At 45.6% G+C, this 18,487-nt stretch overlaps 1 protein-coding gene across 1 annotated transcript in view; it reads left to right on the top strand.

Moving 5' to 3' along the window:
* LOC137627614 (ethanolaminephosphotransferase 1-like) overlaps nucleotides 1–18,487 on the top strand; it is a 116,529-nt gene that overhangs the window by 42,977 nt on the left and 55,065 nt on the right. Inside the window, exon 4 of the mRNA XM_068358702.1 lies at nucleotides 17,322–17,584. Within this exon, the coding sequence (XP_068214803.1) occupies nucleotides 17,322–17,584 (263 nt within the window). The remainder of the gene's footprint in view (nucleotides 1–17,321; nucleotides 17,585–18,487) is intronic.

Genomic DNA, 18,487 nt, shown 5'->3' with positions numbered 1-18,487 from the left:
TCTATAAGGGCTTGTTGTAACTGATGTAGTAATGGCTCTGACTACTGAACGCCAGACTGGGGTTACTCCCACTCAAACTCGTTACAGTGAGCCCTCGCTACTTCGCGATTCGACCATCGTGGATTCACGACTTAGCGGACTTTTTTCATTAAATACGGCATCCGATTTCATCAGCAAACCACTATTTTTGGGGGAAACATCATTTTATTCTAGAAAATTGCTACTCTTTAAATAGTTAATTGCACATTAAGGAAACGTGTACTTTTGTTTTTAAATTTCGGGTGTGTTTTAAAAATCGAGTATTGTTGACTTCTTTTTGTTTTACTTTTGGCTGTGATCAGATCAGCTGACGTCTAGCTGCCGGTCTGAAGAATATGCATGTACGAAGTATTGTTTATACCATTTCTTAACTTATTCAAACCATCTATACTGTACAGTTGATATTACATAAGCACCAATGTGTTATAACCTATCATATTTTTTTGTTTATTACATTTAAAACAATCTCTCTCTCTCTCTCTCTCTCTCTCTCTCTCTCTCTCTCTCTCTCTCTCTCTCTCTCTCTCCTCTTCTCTCTCTCTCTCTCTCTCTCTCAAATGAAATCTTTGTTGCATCATGATTCAATATTCCTTACTTTCTCCAATCTCGCACTATGTCACATCGAACGTTATAGCAGTAATTTAATTGCTCGACAACTTTAAAAATCGGCCTAGTACTTGCTTCTTCTCTTACTTTTTTTTTTTTAGATGGTTTCATAATTGAGGGGGGTACAAGTTGACTTATAACTGAAGTTAGGAAAAGTATTTTGGATATGGAATGGAGAATCATCTTTAGTAACAGTTTAGAATTATCGTAAATTATCATTCGGTCATTAGCAGCAGTTTGTTATTGTTGATTAAACGGCCAAAAAAAAAAAAAGAAAAAAAATTGTTTTCCTGCTTTGTTACGTATGTAGGATTTTATATAGATATGGTAAATAATATTTGTAATAACATATTTACTAAAGCTTTTAATATCATTATTTTTCACTTTCATCATGCTCGTTTAATGCCTTCGTTTGTTTATTACGATCGAAGATAGAGCGTACAGTAAACGAATGGAAGGTTTCCGTTTCAGGCGGCGTCATAAAGAAAACCATTATATAAATGGCATTCATTTCATTTATTTGGAAGTCTTAAGAAAAATTAATTAAAACATTGGTAATAACAAAATCAACATATAATCAATACTTGGTAAGATTGCTGTCGATGCAAAAACTAACCTATACACAGATGTGTAAATGCGTCTGTTTCTTCATTATGATCAGAGATAAACATAAACAAAACATTTGTTGTCATTTTTTATCGTGGTTTATGGCGTGTTTAGGAAACGCATGATATAAAATCGCCTTTAATATTTGTGCCTGTTTTAGTTTAGGGTACTGTAGTACATGCATTAAGTGTTCTGTACATTAAAGGGTAGTTTGTTAACAGTACTGCGTAAAGGAAAGGTTTTAAAAGTCTGAATATACATGTTAAATAAATACGTAAATATGGTATCCCTACTTCGCGGATTTTCAGCTATCACGGCCGGGTTTGGAACCTATCTACCACGATAAACGAGGGTTCATTGTAGTTCCTTTGGTCACTCTAGCCTCACCATCCTTGTGAGCTAAGGATGGGAGGTTTTCAGAAGCCTATAGGTCTATCTGCTGAGTCATCAGCAGCCATTGCCTGGCGCACCATTGTCCTAGCTTGTGTGGAAAGTGGACTTGGGCGCTGATCATATGTTTATATGGTCAGTCTCTAGGGCATTGCCCTGCTTGTTAGGGCAATTTCACTGTCCCTTGCCTCTGCCATTCATGAGTGGAAAGACAAGACATAGATAAGGGATTCTTTGCCTTAGGGGTCTTCCTCGAAGTTGAAGAAAACCAAGGCTGCTGCTTCCAAACCCCCCCCCCCCCCCCCCCCCCCCGACCTCTCACCGAAGGTGGTGAAGTACGCCATGTAGGTTACTTTGTTGCTTGATCTCTGGTTTGGATCAATGGGACACCTCATGAGGACCTGGGACTGGTCCAAGGAGAGCTCGAAGAAGGAGATAGAGACCTATATATTATTTGGAACTCGAACCATTGAGTTCCTTTCCCACCAAGTTGTGAACTTGTGGGCAAACACGATCCTGTGGTGAAGGGACTCGGTAGTAGAAAGGTTCTATCGTCAAGTCCCACAGAACGAGGTCACAAGATTGAGGAATTCATCTCTGATTGGTTCCTCCTCGGTCAGACTGGAAGATGTCGAGTGGGCTGCAGAGAGATGAAGTCCAACCAGAACTCCCTTCTTCATAGGGCCTTAACATCTTAGCCCTATAGACCACCACCTCCGCAAAAGAAACATCAACAGCCGAAAGCATCGACGAACAGGACAGCAGCTAATTCGGCAACGACAGAGTTGTTTGAGAAGCCCTTTCCTGCCAAGGAGCGGAAGGGTTCCAAGTCCTTGTGTTGAGGGAAAAATTCTAGAGGCAGCATCCAAGTCCATTAATGCTATGATGGGCAATCCTCCCACTTGTCCACCAGTTGGGGGATGCCTGCATTGCTGTTGACAGAATTGGATGCAGTGCAGGGCCGAACCCTGGATGGTCTCCATGATTCATTCAGAGTATCGCCTCCCGTTCACACAATCTCTCCCTTCACTGACCAAAGCTCCAGTTCCATCAAGCTCCTATGCCAAGGGATCCACAAAGGAGCTGGCTGTCCTGGCTGAAATCCAGACCATGTTGGAGAGGGGTGCTCTCCAAGAGGTCCTCAACGACTCCCCGGGCTTCTTCAGTTGACTTTCTTGTGAAAAATGCATCTAGAGGCTGGAGACCAGTCATCAACCTTTTGGCTCTGAACAAGTTTGTCAAACTCCATGCAGCAGTGGAGTTGGCAGATACGGTCAGACAAGAGGCAAGATAACAAAACTTTATCTAAAAACTGGATCTCGACACATAACTCCAGATCCCAATCTCTCCGTCTTTAAGGAATATCAAAGGATAATACTAGACAACAAGGAATACCAGTTCAAGGTGCTGAGTTTCAGTCTTACCACAGCACCGGAGGTCTTCACGAGAGTCTTCGCCCTAGTGTTATCTTCTTGGGCTCACAGAATTGGCATCCATCTCCTACGATACCTGGATGACTGGCTGATTCTAGCAGACTCGGTGACAACCCTTCTTCAATACTGAGACAAACATCTGAGTCTTTGCCAAGATCTGGGAATCAAGGTAAACCTCAAGAAGTCGTCTCTGCTTCCCTCTCAATGACTGGTATACTTAAGTATGATCATGGACACTGATCTTCAGAAAGTCTTCCCATCGGAAGATAGCGTAGTGAGGCCAAGGAAGGTAGCAAGACCATTTCTCAGATGAGGGCTCCCAGCCCAGAGGTGGTTGCCTCCTTGGGCACCTAGCATACATAGTTTGTCTAGTTCCCAATGGCTTCCTCAAGATCTGAGCTCTCCAATGGCGGGTAAAGTCCAGCTGGAATCAGTCCAACGATTCCCCGGACATTCTAGTTCCTATGGGACTGGAAGAATAGACGGACATCAGATGATGGGTGGCAGACGAGAATCTGCTCATGGGCGTCAAGTTTCTCGTCCTCCCCTCGGACTTGATGTTCTTTTCAGATGCATCAAAAGAAGAGTGGGTGCTCCACATGCTGTTCCACACAGCCTCAGGCCTATAATCAGAGTCTAATGGGTACCAGCACATAAATCCCTTAGAGATGAAGGGAGCCTTCCTGGCCCTTCAACAGTTCCACTAGTTCCTGGCAGGTCACTTGGTGGTGTTGATGAGCGACAACACCACGGTAGTGGCTTACATGAACAAACAAGGCGGTACCTTTTCGCAGCCCCTATCCCATCTGGCAATAGAGATATTGAGATGGGCAGAAGACTACTCAGTGACCCTATCAGCACGCTTCATTCTGGCCAACAAAGTCCTGACTTTATGGTGTTCCCCGACTGTGGACCTGTTCGCAACGTCCCTGAATGTCAGGCTCCTGCTTTAATGCTCCCCAAGTCCCAGATCCCAAGTCTGTGGCATGATGCATTCAAATAACGGTGGGACAACATCGACGTTTACACCTTTCCCCTGTTTTGTCCGATGAGAAGAGTTGTCAATCTCTCGATGACTCTCATAGCCCTGCTATGGCATCACGCAGAATGGTTTCCTGATCTTCTGCAGCTTCTAACAGAGCTCCTCTCAGTTTTGGCAGTAAAAGGTTCCTGCTCAGCCTTGAGTCTTGCCTTTAAGGTGAAAGTAGATATTTCCTCATCGCTGGAACTTTCTCTCCTCATACGAAATTATGAACTTTAACTGTCCCCAGTTCGAAGTGAAACTTTCTCCTTGGAACATAGTTCGGGTCCTCCAGTCTCATAAGGGTCTCCCCCTACGAAGTATTACACCAGGGCAACACATTGCCACCATCACTCTGAGGATGGTGTTCCTACTCTCTTTGGCTTAGGCCAAGAGAGTTAATGAACTTAATTGTCTCTCGTATGACATTACCTATTCAGGGGAATGGGGAGAGGTAAGCCTCAGCTTCGTCCTGAGTTTATTGCAAAGACTCAAAATTCGGGGGGGGGGGGGGGGGGGGGGGGGGGGTAGCGGATCCTAGATTAGATTCCTTCCGGATAAAGTGTCTCCATTCTGTAACCGATGATCCAGATCAACTGTTACTATGCCTAGTAAGGAGTTTGAGGTATATCCTCAGAAAAATATCTGCAGCTGACCCCAGAGTGCCAGCACTCTTCCTCAGCATGGAGAAGGTCAAGAGGAGGATCACGAAGAACACCATCTCTGCTTGTATTCACAAGGTCATTGACCTGGCACTGAATCCTGATCCTCCTCCGACACATCAACCCAGAGCTCATGATGTCAGGGGCATTGCTAAATCCCTGGTGTTCAAACAAAACTAATCTGTGGCGCAGGTACTACAAGTGGGCGTGTGGGAGCTCCAGATGACCTTCACCGCCCACGACCTGCAAGACGTAACCCACAGGAACGTTGAAACCTTTTCCATTGGTCCTGTGGTGGCTGCACAACAATTGGTTTAACACCTCAAGCTCCTTGATGGACAAGTAGCAGAGGGTTGAGGACAAAGGTTACCCGGGAATAGTCTGAATGAATGATTAAGAATGACTAGCTCCTTTTCTTCCTCTTGCCCCCTCTTAGGGAATCAGCACCTAGGGTGTTCTGTAAAGCTGACTTCAACTACAGGACTTGCAGGTAAATAATTTTTCCTTTATGTAACCTAGTATTGTTCTAATACTTGTTGTGTCCCCATACCCTAACAAGTGAGGTATTGGGTATGTCTTGGTAACCTCTGAAGATTCCTAGGACTCGGAAGAATTCTTACCTAGACAGTCACATTGCCAGTATCATGAGCACACAGCCTGTGTAGGCCGCGCACCATGCATAGCACAGTTTTAGCGAGGAGTAGGGTAGGGTTTTCGCCAATTATGTGCAAAACAAATAAAGGGGAAAACCTAGGTCTAAGCCAATAGGTGAGTTGGCAAGGACTGCCACCCTCCTAAAGGGTAAATCATACCCTATAGATTATTATTATTATTATTATTATTATTATTATTATTAGCCAAGCTATAACCCTAGTTGGAAAAGCAAGATGTTGTGAGCCCAAGGGCTCCAACAGGAAAAAATAGCCCAGTGAGAAAAGGAAATAAATGATGAGAACAAATTAACAATAAATCATTCTAAAAAGAGTAACAACGTAAGAACAGATATGTCATACATAAACTATAAAGACTTATGAAAGCCTGTTCAACATAAAAACATTTGCTGCAACTTTGAACTTTTGAAGTTCTACTGATTCAACTACCTGATTAGGAAGATCATTTCACAACTTGGTCACAGCTGGAATAAAATTTCTAGAATACTGTGTAGTATTGAGCCTCATGATGGAGAAGGCCTGGCTATTAGAATTAACTGCTTGCCTAATATTACGAACAGGATGGAATTGTCCAGGAAGATCTGAATGTAAAGGATGGTCAGAATTATGAAAAATCTTATGCAACATGCAAAATTAACTAATTGAATGACGGTGCCAAAGATTAATATCTAGATCAGGAATAAGAAATTTAATAGACCGTAAGTTTCTGTCCAACAAATTAAGATGAGAATCAGCAGCTGAAGACCAGACAGGAGAACAAGGTAGAATGAAAGAATTAAAACACTTCTTCAGAATAGATTAATCACCGAAAATCTTGAAAGACTCGTTAAGGCAATTTTTTGTGCAATTGAAGAAGAGAGACATAATGTGTTTCTCAAAAGAAAATTTGGTGTCAAAAATCAAACCTGAAATTTTAAGTCATACAAAGTTAAAGAAACATTATCAATACTGAGATCTGGATGTTGAGGAGCCACTGTCCTTGACCTTCTTGCTATCATACTTTGAGTTTTGTTAGGATTCAACTTCATACCTCATAATTTGCACCATGCACTAATTTTAGCTAGATCTCTTATTAAGGGATTCAGAAACCCAAGATCTACATTTAGGGGATGGAATTGAGGCAAAGAGAGTAGAATCATCTGCGGATGCAACAAGCTTGTTTTCTAGGCCAAACCACATGTCATGTGTATATAGTATGAAAAGTAATGGGCCAAGAACACTACCCTGTGGAACACCAGTTATCACATTCCTATACAGTACTCACAATGGTGCCCATAAGTAACAACTCTTCGAGATCTATTACTTAGAATATCAATAATAATGCTAAGAAACAACCCACCCACTCCCAACTGTTTGAGTTTGAAAACAAGGGCCTCATGATTAACACGGTCAAAGGCAGCACTAAAATCAAGGCCAATCATACAAACTTCCTGACCACAATCAACGGATTTCTGTACAGTACAGCATTGGAGATTGTAAGAAGGGCATCACATGCTCCAAGGCCTTTACGAAAACCAAATTGCAAACTAGGGAATAGATGATTACCTTCAGGAAACCTATTAAGACGTTTTGCCAGAAGACGTTCAAAAACTTTAGATAATATGGGAGTTATGGAAATTGGGCGGTAATCAGTGGGACTTGAGCTACCACAAACACATTTACATAGAGGAGTAACATTAACAATTAAATCTCCAACAAGTGCTAAAAGCTCCTCTTCTTGCTAACTTGCGCAAAATAACAGATAACTTTGGAGCTAAGAAATCTGCTGTCTTTATAAAGAACAAATGAAAAATACCATTTGGGTCTACACATCCATAAGCATGAAGGTCCATCAACATAGCTTTCATTTCACGAGATTGAAAAGCTAAACTAGATAGTTTAGCCTCAGGAAAACAGGAATGAGGTAGTTCAAGCTTTTCATTACTCTGTTTACTGTCAAAAGCATCAGCCAAAAGGGTTGCTTTTTTCTTAGGACAGTGAGTGACTGAGCCATCTGCTTTAAGTAAAGGAGGAACTGTTGCATCAACACCAAAGAGTGCAGATGTACTAATGGGGGAGCACCTTTCCTTTTTCTCATAGTGTGTTTGCGAAGTTGACTTCTGCGACCATGCGCACCTGCCCTGGACTCTCTGGCCGCCCTTGTGGGACGTTTATTTTGGCGATGGAGACTGATCCTTACTCCCTTTGTCCTGTAATGCAGAGGTCAACGGTGTGATAGTGAAAATAAGTGTAATGAGTGTAGGGAGTGGTCTTCCTCCCAGTGGGAGAGGTTTGGACGACAACGGAAGAAGTTCAAGCGCGATATTTCTCCTTCGAAGGTTGCTTCGAAGGTAGAAAAACCCAAGGCCTCTTCTTCCGTCTCCCTGCCCTCCTCCGAAGCTGGTCCTCATTCGGCCTCTTGTGAGAGACCATCGAGTAGTAGCGTAGACCAAGTTAATGTCGGCAAACCCCGGTTCTCGAGAGATGATGTTGCTTCCCATAGCAAAGCGTCCCCACCTCTCCCCCTGGGCGAGGCCTTGTCACTAACCCCTCTCTTGCAGATTTGGTCTTCCTTGGGGCTTACGGGTCCGCCCTCCAAGGAAGCTTTGCTACAGTTCATCCGTATGGGTGCTTCTGTTCAGCAGTAATCGTAGCCGTCAGAGGTAGCTCCTCTCACCCTCGTCAATGTTATAGTGTCAGAGGTGTCACATACGGTTTCATCCAACTCCTCTGCCCCTCCAGATTTCTTCAGACTTCTACATACCTCAACACACATCTTGTGTAGGCCGCGGACCTTGCGTAGCAAGGTTTTAGCGAGGTGCAGGGACTCCTTATTTTTGAGTACGGACATACTCAGATAAGGAGCCCCCTGGTAAAGCCAAAAGCCAGATTGGCTGGGACGTCCACCCTACCTAATGGGTGAGTCTTCCCTATTTGATAGCATGATTTGTATTCCAGTTACAGAACAAATGACAAATTCTTAGATAATTTGTATTTTTCCTAACTATACAAACCTTAGCTATTTAAGCAAACTTACCTGCCAGCCCTGTCCCCCTTGAAGTCCTATCTCCAAGCAAAGTGAGCTCAATCACAGGTGTGTGAGGGGGCCGGTAGTAAGCTACCCCCTGCTACCCCCCCTCGCTAACTAGCAGTGTGGGTAGTTAACCCTCGTTAAAATTTAATGGCTCGTCATTTCAGGTACGCCGAAAGTAATACCCTTATTAAATAGCTAAGGTTTGTATAGTTAGGAAAAATACAAATTATCTACGAATTTGTCATTTTATTACAGCTGCTCTGCTCCCCCTTCTCTTGTGGATGTCGACTGGGGAAGGGCGCAATACTTATTTTAAGTTGTTCCCTCGGTGGTCCTTTTCGGAGTTCCTCCCTAGGGAAATTTCTGTTACATAATTTATTTTATTTTTCCTCATTTAGCTATGCAGTTTTCTTCTTTCGACTAAGAGTGCTGACGAAGCAGAGCTGTTCTGTTCATGCCTGGGGAATCTGATGTCACTGCCGTCCCTCAGAGTACGTCATCATGGGCGTCATCCCTTCTTCTAGAAGTACGCCCGTGACAACATGATCAGCACTTCAGATCATCTTAGAATGCTACCAGGAGGTTCGCCTCCAGGGATTGGACAACTTTCCCTTCCGAGGGAAAGTTTCCTCCCGAGGTGTGAGGTTGTTTCTCCCTTCCTAGGGAGAATTTCCCACATCTGGCTAGACTACTCTCCCTCCTTGCTGAGTCTCTCTCCCTTCAGGGGCAGAACATAGTCTTTGGCAAGTCTCTCCTGCGAAGTGATCACCTCTCTCGTTCGCGAGAGGGGCCACTCATAGAGACTCCTCTTCGGAGGATCGCCACTGCTAAGGTCAGCTTGCTGATCCTCCGGCCCTCATGGGCGTCATTATGGGCGGCATCTCTTCTCTCAGAAGTACACCTGTGGCATCACCTGATCAGCACTTCATCTTCGAGGAAAGGAAAGGTTGTTTCTCCCTTCCGAGGAAGAACTGCCTGCATCTTAATCACTTCACAGACTCCGACTGCTGTTGCTGTCTTCGCCTAGGCGACAGTCCCCCTTGCTGAGTCTCTCTTCCTTCGGGGGCGGTGCATAGTCTTCGGTAAGTCTCTCCTGCAAAGTGATCACCTCTCTCACAAGAGGGGCCACTCATAGAGACTCCTCTTTGGAGGATTGCTACTGCTAAAGGTCAGCTTGCTGATCCACCAGCCCTCATGGGCGTCATCAGTTTCTGATCGTCCTACCAGCGCAACCTTGCACTGCAGTTAGTCCTTGGACTTAGGTCCTGGACTCTTTTGTGGACCTTTCATGGTCGCCATCCTGGATGTTCGCCCTTCCAAAGGGCTCATCCCAGTTCCTGGTCGTCCAGCCAGCTGACCTGCCAACCTACCAGCACTACCTTAGGCTACAGCTAGTCCTTGTGTATTTCGGTCCTGGACTCTTCTGTGGACTGTTCCTGCTCGCTAACGATCTCCTGCACCTGCGCGTCAGTGCTCTCTTGCTCCTGCTCCAGTGCTTTCCTACACTCCCGCACTCATGCGCACCAGCATTATCATGTGCGCCATTGCTTCCGCGCACGCCCGCAGTCTTCCGTGCACGTGCTTGCCAGCACCAACAGTCTTCCGATCACACCAACAGTCTCCCGCGCGTGCCAACAGTCTTCCGCACACGCCAATAGATTCCGCGCGCTAGCGCCTGCAGTCTTCTGCGCGCGCGCCGGTGAATGCAGTCTTCTGCGCGCGCGCCGGCGCCTGCAGTCTTCTGCGCGTGCGCCGGCGCCTGCAATCTTTTGCGCGTGCGCCGGCGCCTGCAATCTTTTGCGCGCCAGCGCCTGCAATCTTTTGCGCGCCAGCACCTGCAATCTTCGGCGCGCGCCAGTGCCCGCAGTCTTCGGCGCGCGCCAGCGCCCGCAGTCTTCGGTGCGCGCCAGCGCCCGCGGCCTTCGGCGCGCGCCAGCGCCCGCTGTCTTCCACGCACGCCAGCAGTCTTCCGCGTGAGCACCAGATGTCTTCCGCCCGTGCGCCAACAGTCTCCCGCCCGCGCGCCAACAGTCTTCCATGCGCGCGCCAACAGTCTTCCATGCGCGCGCCAACAGTCTGCCGCGCGCGCCTGCAGTCTGCCAGCGCCTGCAGTCTTCGGCGCGCGCCAGTGCCTGCAGTCTTCGGCGCGCACCAGCACCTGCAGCCTTCGGTGCGCGCCAGCGCCTGCAGTCTTCCACGCACGCCAGCAGTCTTCCACGCACGCCAGCAGTCTTCCGCGCGAGCACCAGATGTCTTCCGCCTGCGCGCCAACAGTCTTCCATGCGCGCGCCTGCAGTCTTCCGCGTGAGCGCCAGCCCTCTTACGCGCGTAAAGCTCTTGGGGATGGAAGATGGAGACTTCGCTGCAAGTCCTACATGAGAAGGAGAGCAACAAGAGTCAGAACATGCTTTCTGGCAGATCCTGACTCTTATGAGGGTTCTCAATGGGTTTTTCAACCCAGAGATACCCCCTCGGGAGGGCAAGGACACGGTCATAGACCGTGTCTTCGGCACTCGGAAACCCTCAAAGACCAGTGCAGCCCTACCCTGGTCTCAGGGGTTGAAGAGTGCCAGGCCTAAGATCGCCCAACAGCTCTCTGAGTTTGCCTCCTCCAACCGTTCCGACTTTACAAACAAGCTCCTTCCACCTCCTCGTTGACAACAGAGGAGGTACTTTGAGATCCTGGAGGAGCCCAGTCCAGCTCTTCCACTTCACCCCTCTCTGGAAGAACTAACCAGGGAGATCTCTCTTGAGAGACTCTCCAGCCGGCAGGTCTCTTTCTCGGCAGCCGAAGTCCTTAACCAGTAAAAGGTCACAAAGTAAGCAATGCAGGCTACTTCGTGGCTGGATATCTTGTTAGGGACCTTGGGAATCCTGCTACGATCCGAGAATTTCTCCAAGGAGTGTACCAGGAAGGCTATGGAGACCTTCCTCTTCAGGCACTCGTATGATCGAGTTTCTTGCCCACCAAGTTTCGAACTTTTGGGCAAACACCATCTTAAAACGTCGAGATGCGGTGTCTGAGAGCTTCCACCAACAAGTCCCCAGCGTCAAGATAAATAGGGTCAGACATACCTCTCCAGAGGGAGCCCACCTGTTTGAGCCTAAGGGCGTGGAACTTGCTGCTGAGAGGTGGAGGAAGTCTCATCAGACTCCCTCCTCCATAGGGCTTTAACATCCAAGCCCTATAAACCTCCAGACCCTCAGCTGTCCCGTCCAACCAAGACCACAACGACGAAATCAGCAGCGAAGACAGTAGTGTCTAATAAGCCTTTTCCTGTCAAGGACAAGAAAGGCAAAAGTCCTCCAGGGGAGGAAAAAATCCTAGAGGGAGCAGCCGAGGCTGCAAATGCTAGGATAGGCACTCCCCCTGCGTCTCCACCAGTGGGGGATGCCTACAAAGTTGTTCAGACAGGTGGAAGCAACTCGGGGCCCCGGACAAACTCCGTGATTCGTCTAGGATATCGCGTCCCATTCATAACAGCTCTCCCTCCCATAACCAGGAATCCAATGCCAATAGACTCCCTTGCCATGGGATCGGTAAGGGGGCAGCCCCTACGGGCAGAAGTCCAGACTCTGTTGAAGAAGGGCGCTCTCCAAGAGGTCCTTGACGGGTCCCCAGGCTTCTTCAGTCGACTCTTTCTTGTAAGAAAGGCGTCTGGAGGCTGGAGACCAGTCATCGACCTTTCAGCCCTGAGCAAGTTTGTCAAACAAACTCCGTTCAGCACGGAGACGTTATACACAGTCAGACTAGCAGTAAGACCTGAGGACTTCATGTGTACACTGGACCTAAAGGACACGTACTTCCAGATCCCAGTCCATCCGTCTTCAAGTTGCTGTGCTTCGATCTTTCCACAGCACCTCAAGTTTTTCACCAGAGTGTTTGCCCTAGTGTCATCTTGGGCACATAGGATTGGCATCTGTCTCCTCCGTTATTTGGACGACTGGCTAATCCTAGCAGACTCGGTGTCAACCCTTCTTCAACACCGAGAGAAACTTCTGAGACTTTGCCAAGATCTGGGGATCATGGTAAATCTCGAGAAGTCATCCTTGCGTCCTACACAGAGACTGGTGTACCTAGCCATGATTATAGACACCAATATCCACAAAGCCTTCCCATCAGATGACAGGATAACAAGGCTGAGAAAGGTCGCAAGACCTTTTCTCAGACGAGAAGAACTTCCAGCCCAAATGTGGTTACGTCTTCTCGGTCACCTTTCATCACTGGCCCGTCTAGTTCCTAATGGTCGCCTCAGGATGAGATCCCTCGAGTGGCGACTCAAATACCGGGGGAATCAGACTCGTGATTCCCTGGACATCCGGATCCCCATGGGATCAGCGGAACTGACGGACCTCGAGTGGTGGGGGGCAGACGAGAATCTACGAAAGGGAGTGGATCTTCTCTTCCTCTCCCCGGATTTGATGCGGTTCTCAGACACTTCAAAAAAAAAAAAAAAAGGTAGGGGGCCCACGTGCTGCACCACATGACCTCAGGCCTCTGGTCAGAGTCAGAAGAGTACCTCCACATAAATCTCCTAGAGATGAAGGCCGTCTTTCTGGCCCTTCAACAGTTCCAATTCCTGGCGGGCCACTCGGTGATGGGGATGAACAACAACACCACAGTAGTGGCTTACATCAACAAGTAAGGAGATACTTTTTTGCAGCAGCTATCCCATCTAGCATTAGAGATACTAAGTTGGCCGATTTCCACTCGATGCCACTATCAGCACTCTTCATTCCGTGCAAAAGGAATGTGCTCGCCGACAACCTGAGCAGAGCATCTCAGATATTGAGTACCGAGTGGTCTTTGGATCATCTAGTTGCCAACAAAGTCCTGACTTTGTGGGGTTCTCCGACAGTGGACCTCTTTGCAACGGCCCTGAACTTCAGGCTCCCTTTTTATTGTTCCCCAGTCCCAGACCCTAAGGCTCTCTGGTAAGATGCATTCCAACAACAGTGGGACAACATCGACCTTCTGCAACTCCTAATGGAGCCCCCAAGAGAACTCCCTCCATGATACAATCTATTCAAACAACCACATGCCAACATATTCCACTAAGCCGTAGCTTCACTACGACTTCACGCCTGGGGACTATCCAGCACCTCCTCTCTCAGAGAGGATTTTTGCAACAAGTTGCGATTAGGATGTCTGGATACCTGCGAAAATCATCAGCAGCAGTCTACCGGGCAAAGTGGAAAGTCTTCTGTGGTTGGTGTCGTGGAAGGGGTATCTCTCCTCTCGATGCCACTATTCCAGCAATAGCGGAGTTCCTAGTGTATTTGTGTGAAGGAATGCGCCTGTCAGTCTCGGCTGTTAAAGGCTATCACTCAGCCTTAAGCCTCGTCTTTAGACTGAAAGGAATGGACATTTCTTCATCGCTAGAATTTTCCTTACTCATACGGAGTTATGAACTTACCTGTCCTCAGTCTGAAGTGAGACCTCCCCCATGGAATGTGGTTTGAGTTCTCAGGTCTCTTAAGAGACCTCCCTATGAACCATTACGCCAGGCAACAGATCGCCACCTGATTTGGAAGACGGTGTCCCTGCTAACTTTGGCTTCGGCCAAACAAGTCAGCGAACTTCATGGTCTCTCATGCGACATCGCCCATTCAAGGGGATGGGGAGAGGTAACGTTCAGCTTCGTCCCTAAGTTTATTGCTAAGACTCAGAACCCTGGAGTAGCGGATCCACGATTCGACTCCTTCCGGGTTTCTAGTCTCCGTTCTGTAACAGATGACCCAGACCATCTCTTACTATGCCCAGTGAGGAGTTTGAGGCTGTATCTTAAGAGAACAGCCGCTTCCCGTCCCCGTGTGCCTGCACTATTCGTCAGCACAGAAAGGACCAAGAGGTGGGTCACTAAGAACACCATCTCAGCATGGATTCGCAAGGTCATAGACCATCCATTGAATCTAGACCCTACTCCTTCACGTCGCCCCAGAGCTCATGATGTCACGGCGTAGCTATGTTCCTGGCATTCAAGAGAGACTTCTCAGTGACGCAGGTTCTTCAAGCTGGGGTGTGGAATCATCAGACCACATTTACATCCCACTACCTGCAAGACGTAACCCACAGGAGACGCTGTACGTTCTCTATCGGTCATGTGGTGGCTACACAACAGCTGGTTTAAAACGTCAAGCTCCTTAGTGGACAAATAGCAGAGGGTTAAGGTCATTGTTACCCGGTTTTAGTCTGTTGAATGAAAAGATTTGACTGGCTCTTATTCTTTTCTTCATCCTCTCCTCTCTTTGGTAAAGCAGCATCCTGGGTTCTCTGCACAGCTGACCTCAAACAACTGCAGGTAAACCAAGCTCCCTTGTGTACCTAGTATTAAGACTAATACTGTTGCGTCCCCATACCCTAGCGAGGTGGTATTGGGAAAGTCTTGGTTACACAGTTTTTTTCTAAAGACTCTGAATAACTTTACCTGGACGGTCACACTTCTATATACCTCAACACACAGCTTGCGTAGGCTGCGGACCTTGCGTAGCAAGGTTTTAGCGAGGTGCAGGGACTCCTTATTTTTGAGTAATGACGTACTCAGATAAGGAGCCCCCGGGTAAAGCCAAAAAAAGCCAGATTGGCAGGGACGTGCACCCTGCCTTATGGATGAGTCACCCCCTATAAATAGTGTGGTTTGGATTCCAGTTACGGAACAAATGACAAATTCTGAGATCATTTGTATTTTTCCTAACTATTCAAACCTTAGCTATTTACTGTATACAAATTTGCCCCCCAGTTCTATCCTTGAAGTCCTACCTCCAAGCAAAGTGAGCTCAATCACAGGTGTGTGTGGGGGGCAGCAGTAGCAAGCTACCCTCCCCTTACCCCCCCCTAACTAGCGGTGTGGGTAGTTAACCCTCGCTAAGTTTTAATGGCTTGTCATTTCAGCTACGCCGAAAGTAATACCCCTATAAATAGCTAAGGTTTGTATAGTTAGGAAAAATATAAATTATCTACGAATTTGTCATTTTACTCTTATGACAGAGTTTTCGAACCTTGCATGAAGTGTTCGCATGCCCGCAAGAGTTTTACTCTTATGACAGAGAGTTTGCAAAGTGTTTGAGTTCATTTCCCCTGGCAGTCCTTGCTTGAATTAGACGGTAGTTTTCTCACTAGCTAGAAAGCATTCGAAGGCCGTAAGCCTTCCCAAAGCATGCGCTCTATTCAAGACAAATTCGCGTATATTGTTATAGTGTGGTTTGGATTCCAGTTACGGAACAAATGACAAATTCTGAGATCATTTGTATTTTTCCTAACTATTCAAACCTTAGCTATTTACTGTATACAAATTTGCCCCCCAGTTCTATCCTTGAAGTCCTACCTCCAAGCAAAGTGAGCTCAATCACAGGTGTGTGTGGGGGGCAGCAGTAGCAAGCTACCCTCCCCTTACCCCCCCCTAACTAGCGGTGTGGGTAGTTAACCCTCGCTAAGTTTTAATGGCTTGTCATTTCAGCTACGCCGAAAGTAATACCCCTATAAATAGCTAAGGTTTGTATAGTTAGGAAAAATATAAATTATCTACGAATTTGTCATTTTACTCTTATGACAGAGTTTTCGAACCTTGCATGAAGTGTTCGCATGCCCGCAAGAGTTTTACTCTTATGACAGAGAGTTTGCAAAGTGTTTGAGTTCATTTCCCCTGGCAGTCCTTGCTTGAATTAGACGGTAGTTTTCTCACTAGCTAGAAAGCATTCGAAGGCCGTAAGCCTTCCCAAAGCATGCGCTCTATTCAAGACAAATTCGCGTTTATTGTTATAGACTCGCGTTCTACTGTTGGATTGAGTCAGCCGCTCCCATCATTGTACTTGGGTACAACAATTTACCGTTTTACACGATAGACTTCTGAGACTTTCTATTCAACCCTTAAAGGGTTATTGTCTCAAACAATTAGTCCCAAAGGAGCAGTGTTAGCTTACGTTTTAGAATGAGAGCAACATCGTGGGCAGCTTTTCATTTCAAACCCCGCCTACAGGGAACCAGACATTTTTGTCTGTGCATGAACGCGGGCTAGCTCCTCCCATAAAGAGGAGGGGCAAACCAAATGAGAAATGATCGTTTTTATAACTGTATATTTTGTTTGAGAATGTGTGCTCTCTTTCAAAAAATTATTACAGCTAGTCAACGATCAAAAATTCCTTGGGCAATAATGTTGCGATTCGTCGCACATACATTATTCCCCCAACTGGGTTTGTTGCAAACGTTTCCTGAAGGCAGAGATTACGCATGCGCTAGCGCAGACGGTCAAGTACATATACGTGCAAGTGATCTTTCTGCCAATAAGGGCTATATACATCTTGCAATTAGAACACCGTTCTATCAAGTTGTATAGTTATATCCCTTACTGAAACCAGGTTAATTACTTGGCTACTTTTCTGTAACCAGACATCCGGCATTTACGTTCTGCCTTCTTATAGGCATTTTCTTCCTTTCCCCAATCAGAAGTCTTAGTCCCCTACAATGGGGACCCCACAATTAAAGATGGTGGATATAAGGATCTGGTGATTATAAAAAATTTTATTCAGATTTTATACATAAAAAGTGTACTGTATTATTATCCTAAAAACAATGCTTGGTATCTGAGTAGAAAATACTGTACTGACAAGAATGTGTAGTCAGTTCTTGCATTATTTATTTTCCCAATGTTTTAATATGTTGGCAGTATTCTCTTTTGTCCATGTGCTAACTCTTGTAGTTTTGCTGTACAGTATTATCATTTCAGATGACGAATATTGTTATGTGCTCGAACTATGATGAAACTAGCTGTATTTTTAAAGAAGTGGTAATTATTTTTTAAGCATATTTAAACCTTGATCATTATATTTATTTTGATATTTTACAATTTTCCCACTTGATTTTTCAACGATTCATGTTTGCAGATGGTATAGATGGGAAACAAGCACGTCGCACAGGAACAAGCGGTCCTTTGGGAGAACTTTTTGATCATGGTTTGGATTCGTGGACAACTTCCTTCATTCCCTTTTGCCTCCTATCTGTGTTTGGCCGCGCTGACTACAGTATTAGCCCTATGAGGTTTTATTTTGTTTTGTGGAATGTACTTACCTGCTTTTATACAACACACTGGGAAAAGTACTTGACGAAAATTCTTTTTCTGCCATGGGGGTTTGATATATCACAGGTGGTAAGTACATATTTTTATTATGGTTTTCAAATGCATATGTGGTGCCATTTTGTTAATATTAAAAGTGACAGTTCCTGTCGATGATTCCCTAGCAAAGAGTTAGATTATATTACTGTTTAAATCTTGTTAATTTATATAAATTTGATACAGTATTTTGACAACGGTGGGCATAAAATTCTGTAGAATGTTGGTATAGTATTGAAATTGACATGCCTGTCTGATTTATAGGGAAGAGTTAGATCTTGGAAATAATTGTTTCAATCATAGTACTTAACCCTTTTACCCCCAAAGGACATACTGGTACGTTTCACAAAAGCCATCCTTTTACCCCCATGGACGTACCGGTACGTCCTTGCAAAAAAATGCTATAAAAATTGGTTTTTCATATTTTTTGATAATTTTTTGAGAAAATTCAGGCATTTTCCAAGAGAATGAGACCAACCTGACCTCTCTATGACAAAAATTAAGGTTGTTAGAGCAATTTAAAAATAATATACTGCAAAATGTGCTGGGAAAAAAATAACCCCCTGGGGGTTAAGGGTTGGAAATTTCCAGATACCCCGGGGGTAAAAGGGTTAATATATTATTTTGACAAAAGAGACCATTATTATATTACACTGAAAAAATCTGTTGAATACTCTGCATTAGTTCATAAGAGAATGCAATTCATACCTTATGAAGGAATATCTTCCTGGGGGACTGGATCCAGTTGTTAAAGCATGGTTACAAGGTATACTGTATAATGAGTGTGTGGGCCTGCCCATCCACCTGAGCATCATCCAGTTACTTTTTCAATTGTCGCTGTCATTTAAAGACCCTGCAATGTGTTCTGTTCTCATGATGCTGTTGAAGTTGTTACTTTTAAGTATTTTAGTTAATGAAGTTGGCTTGCTTGTTTACTGT

Source organism: Palaemon carinicauda, chromosome 35 (genome assembly GCF_036898095.1).
Source record: "Palaemon carinicauda isolate YSFRI2023 chromosome 35, ASM3689809v2, whole genome shotgun sequence".
NCBI classification, from domain to species: domain Eukaryota; kingdom Metazoa; phylum Arthropoda; class Malacostraca; order Decapoda; family Palaemonidae; genus Palaemon; species Palaemon carinicauda.
Note: the sequence above shows the minus strand (reverse complement) of the source record. Positions and strands in the feature narration are given on the sequence as shown.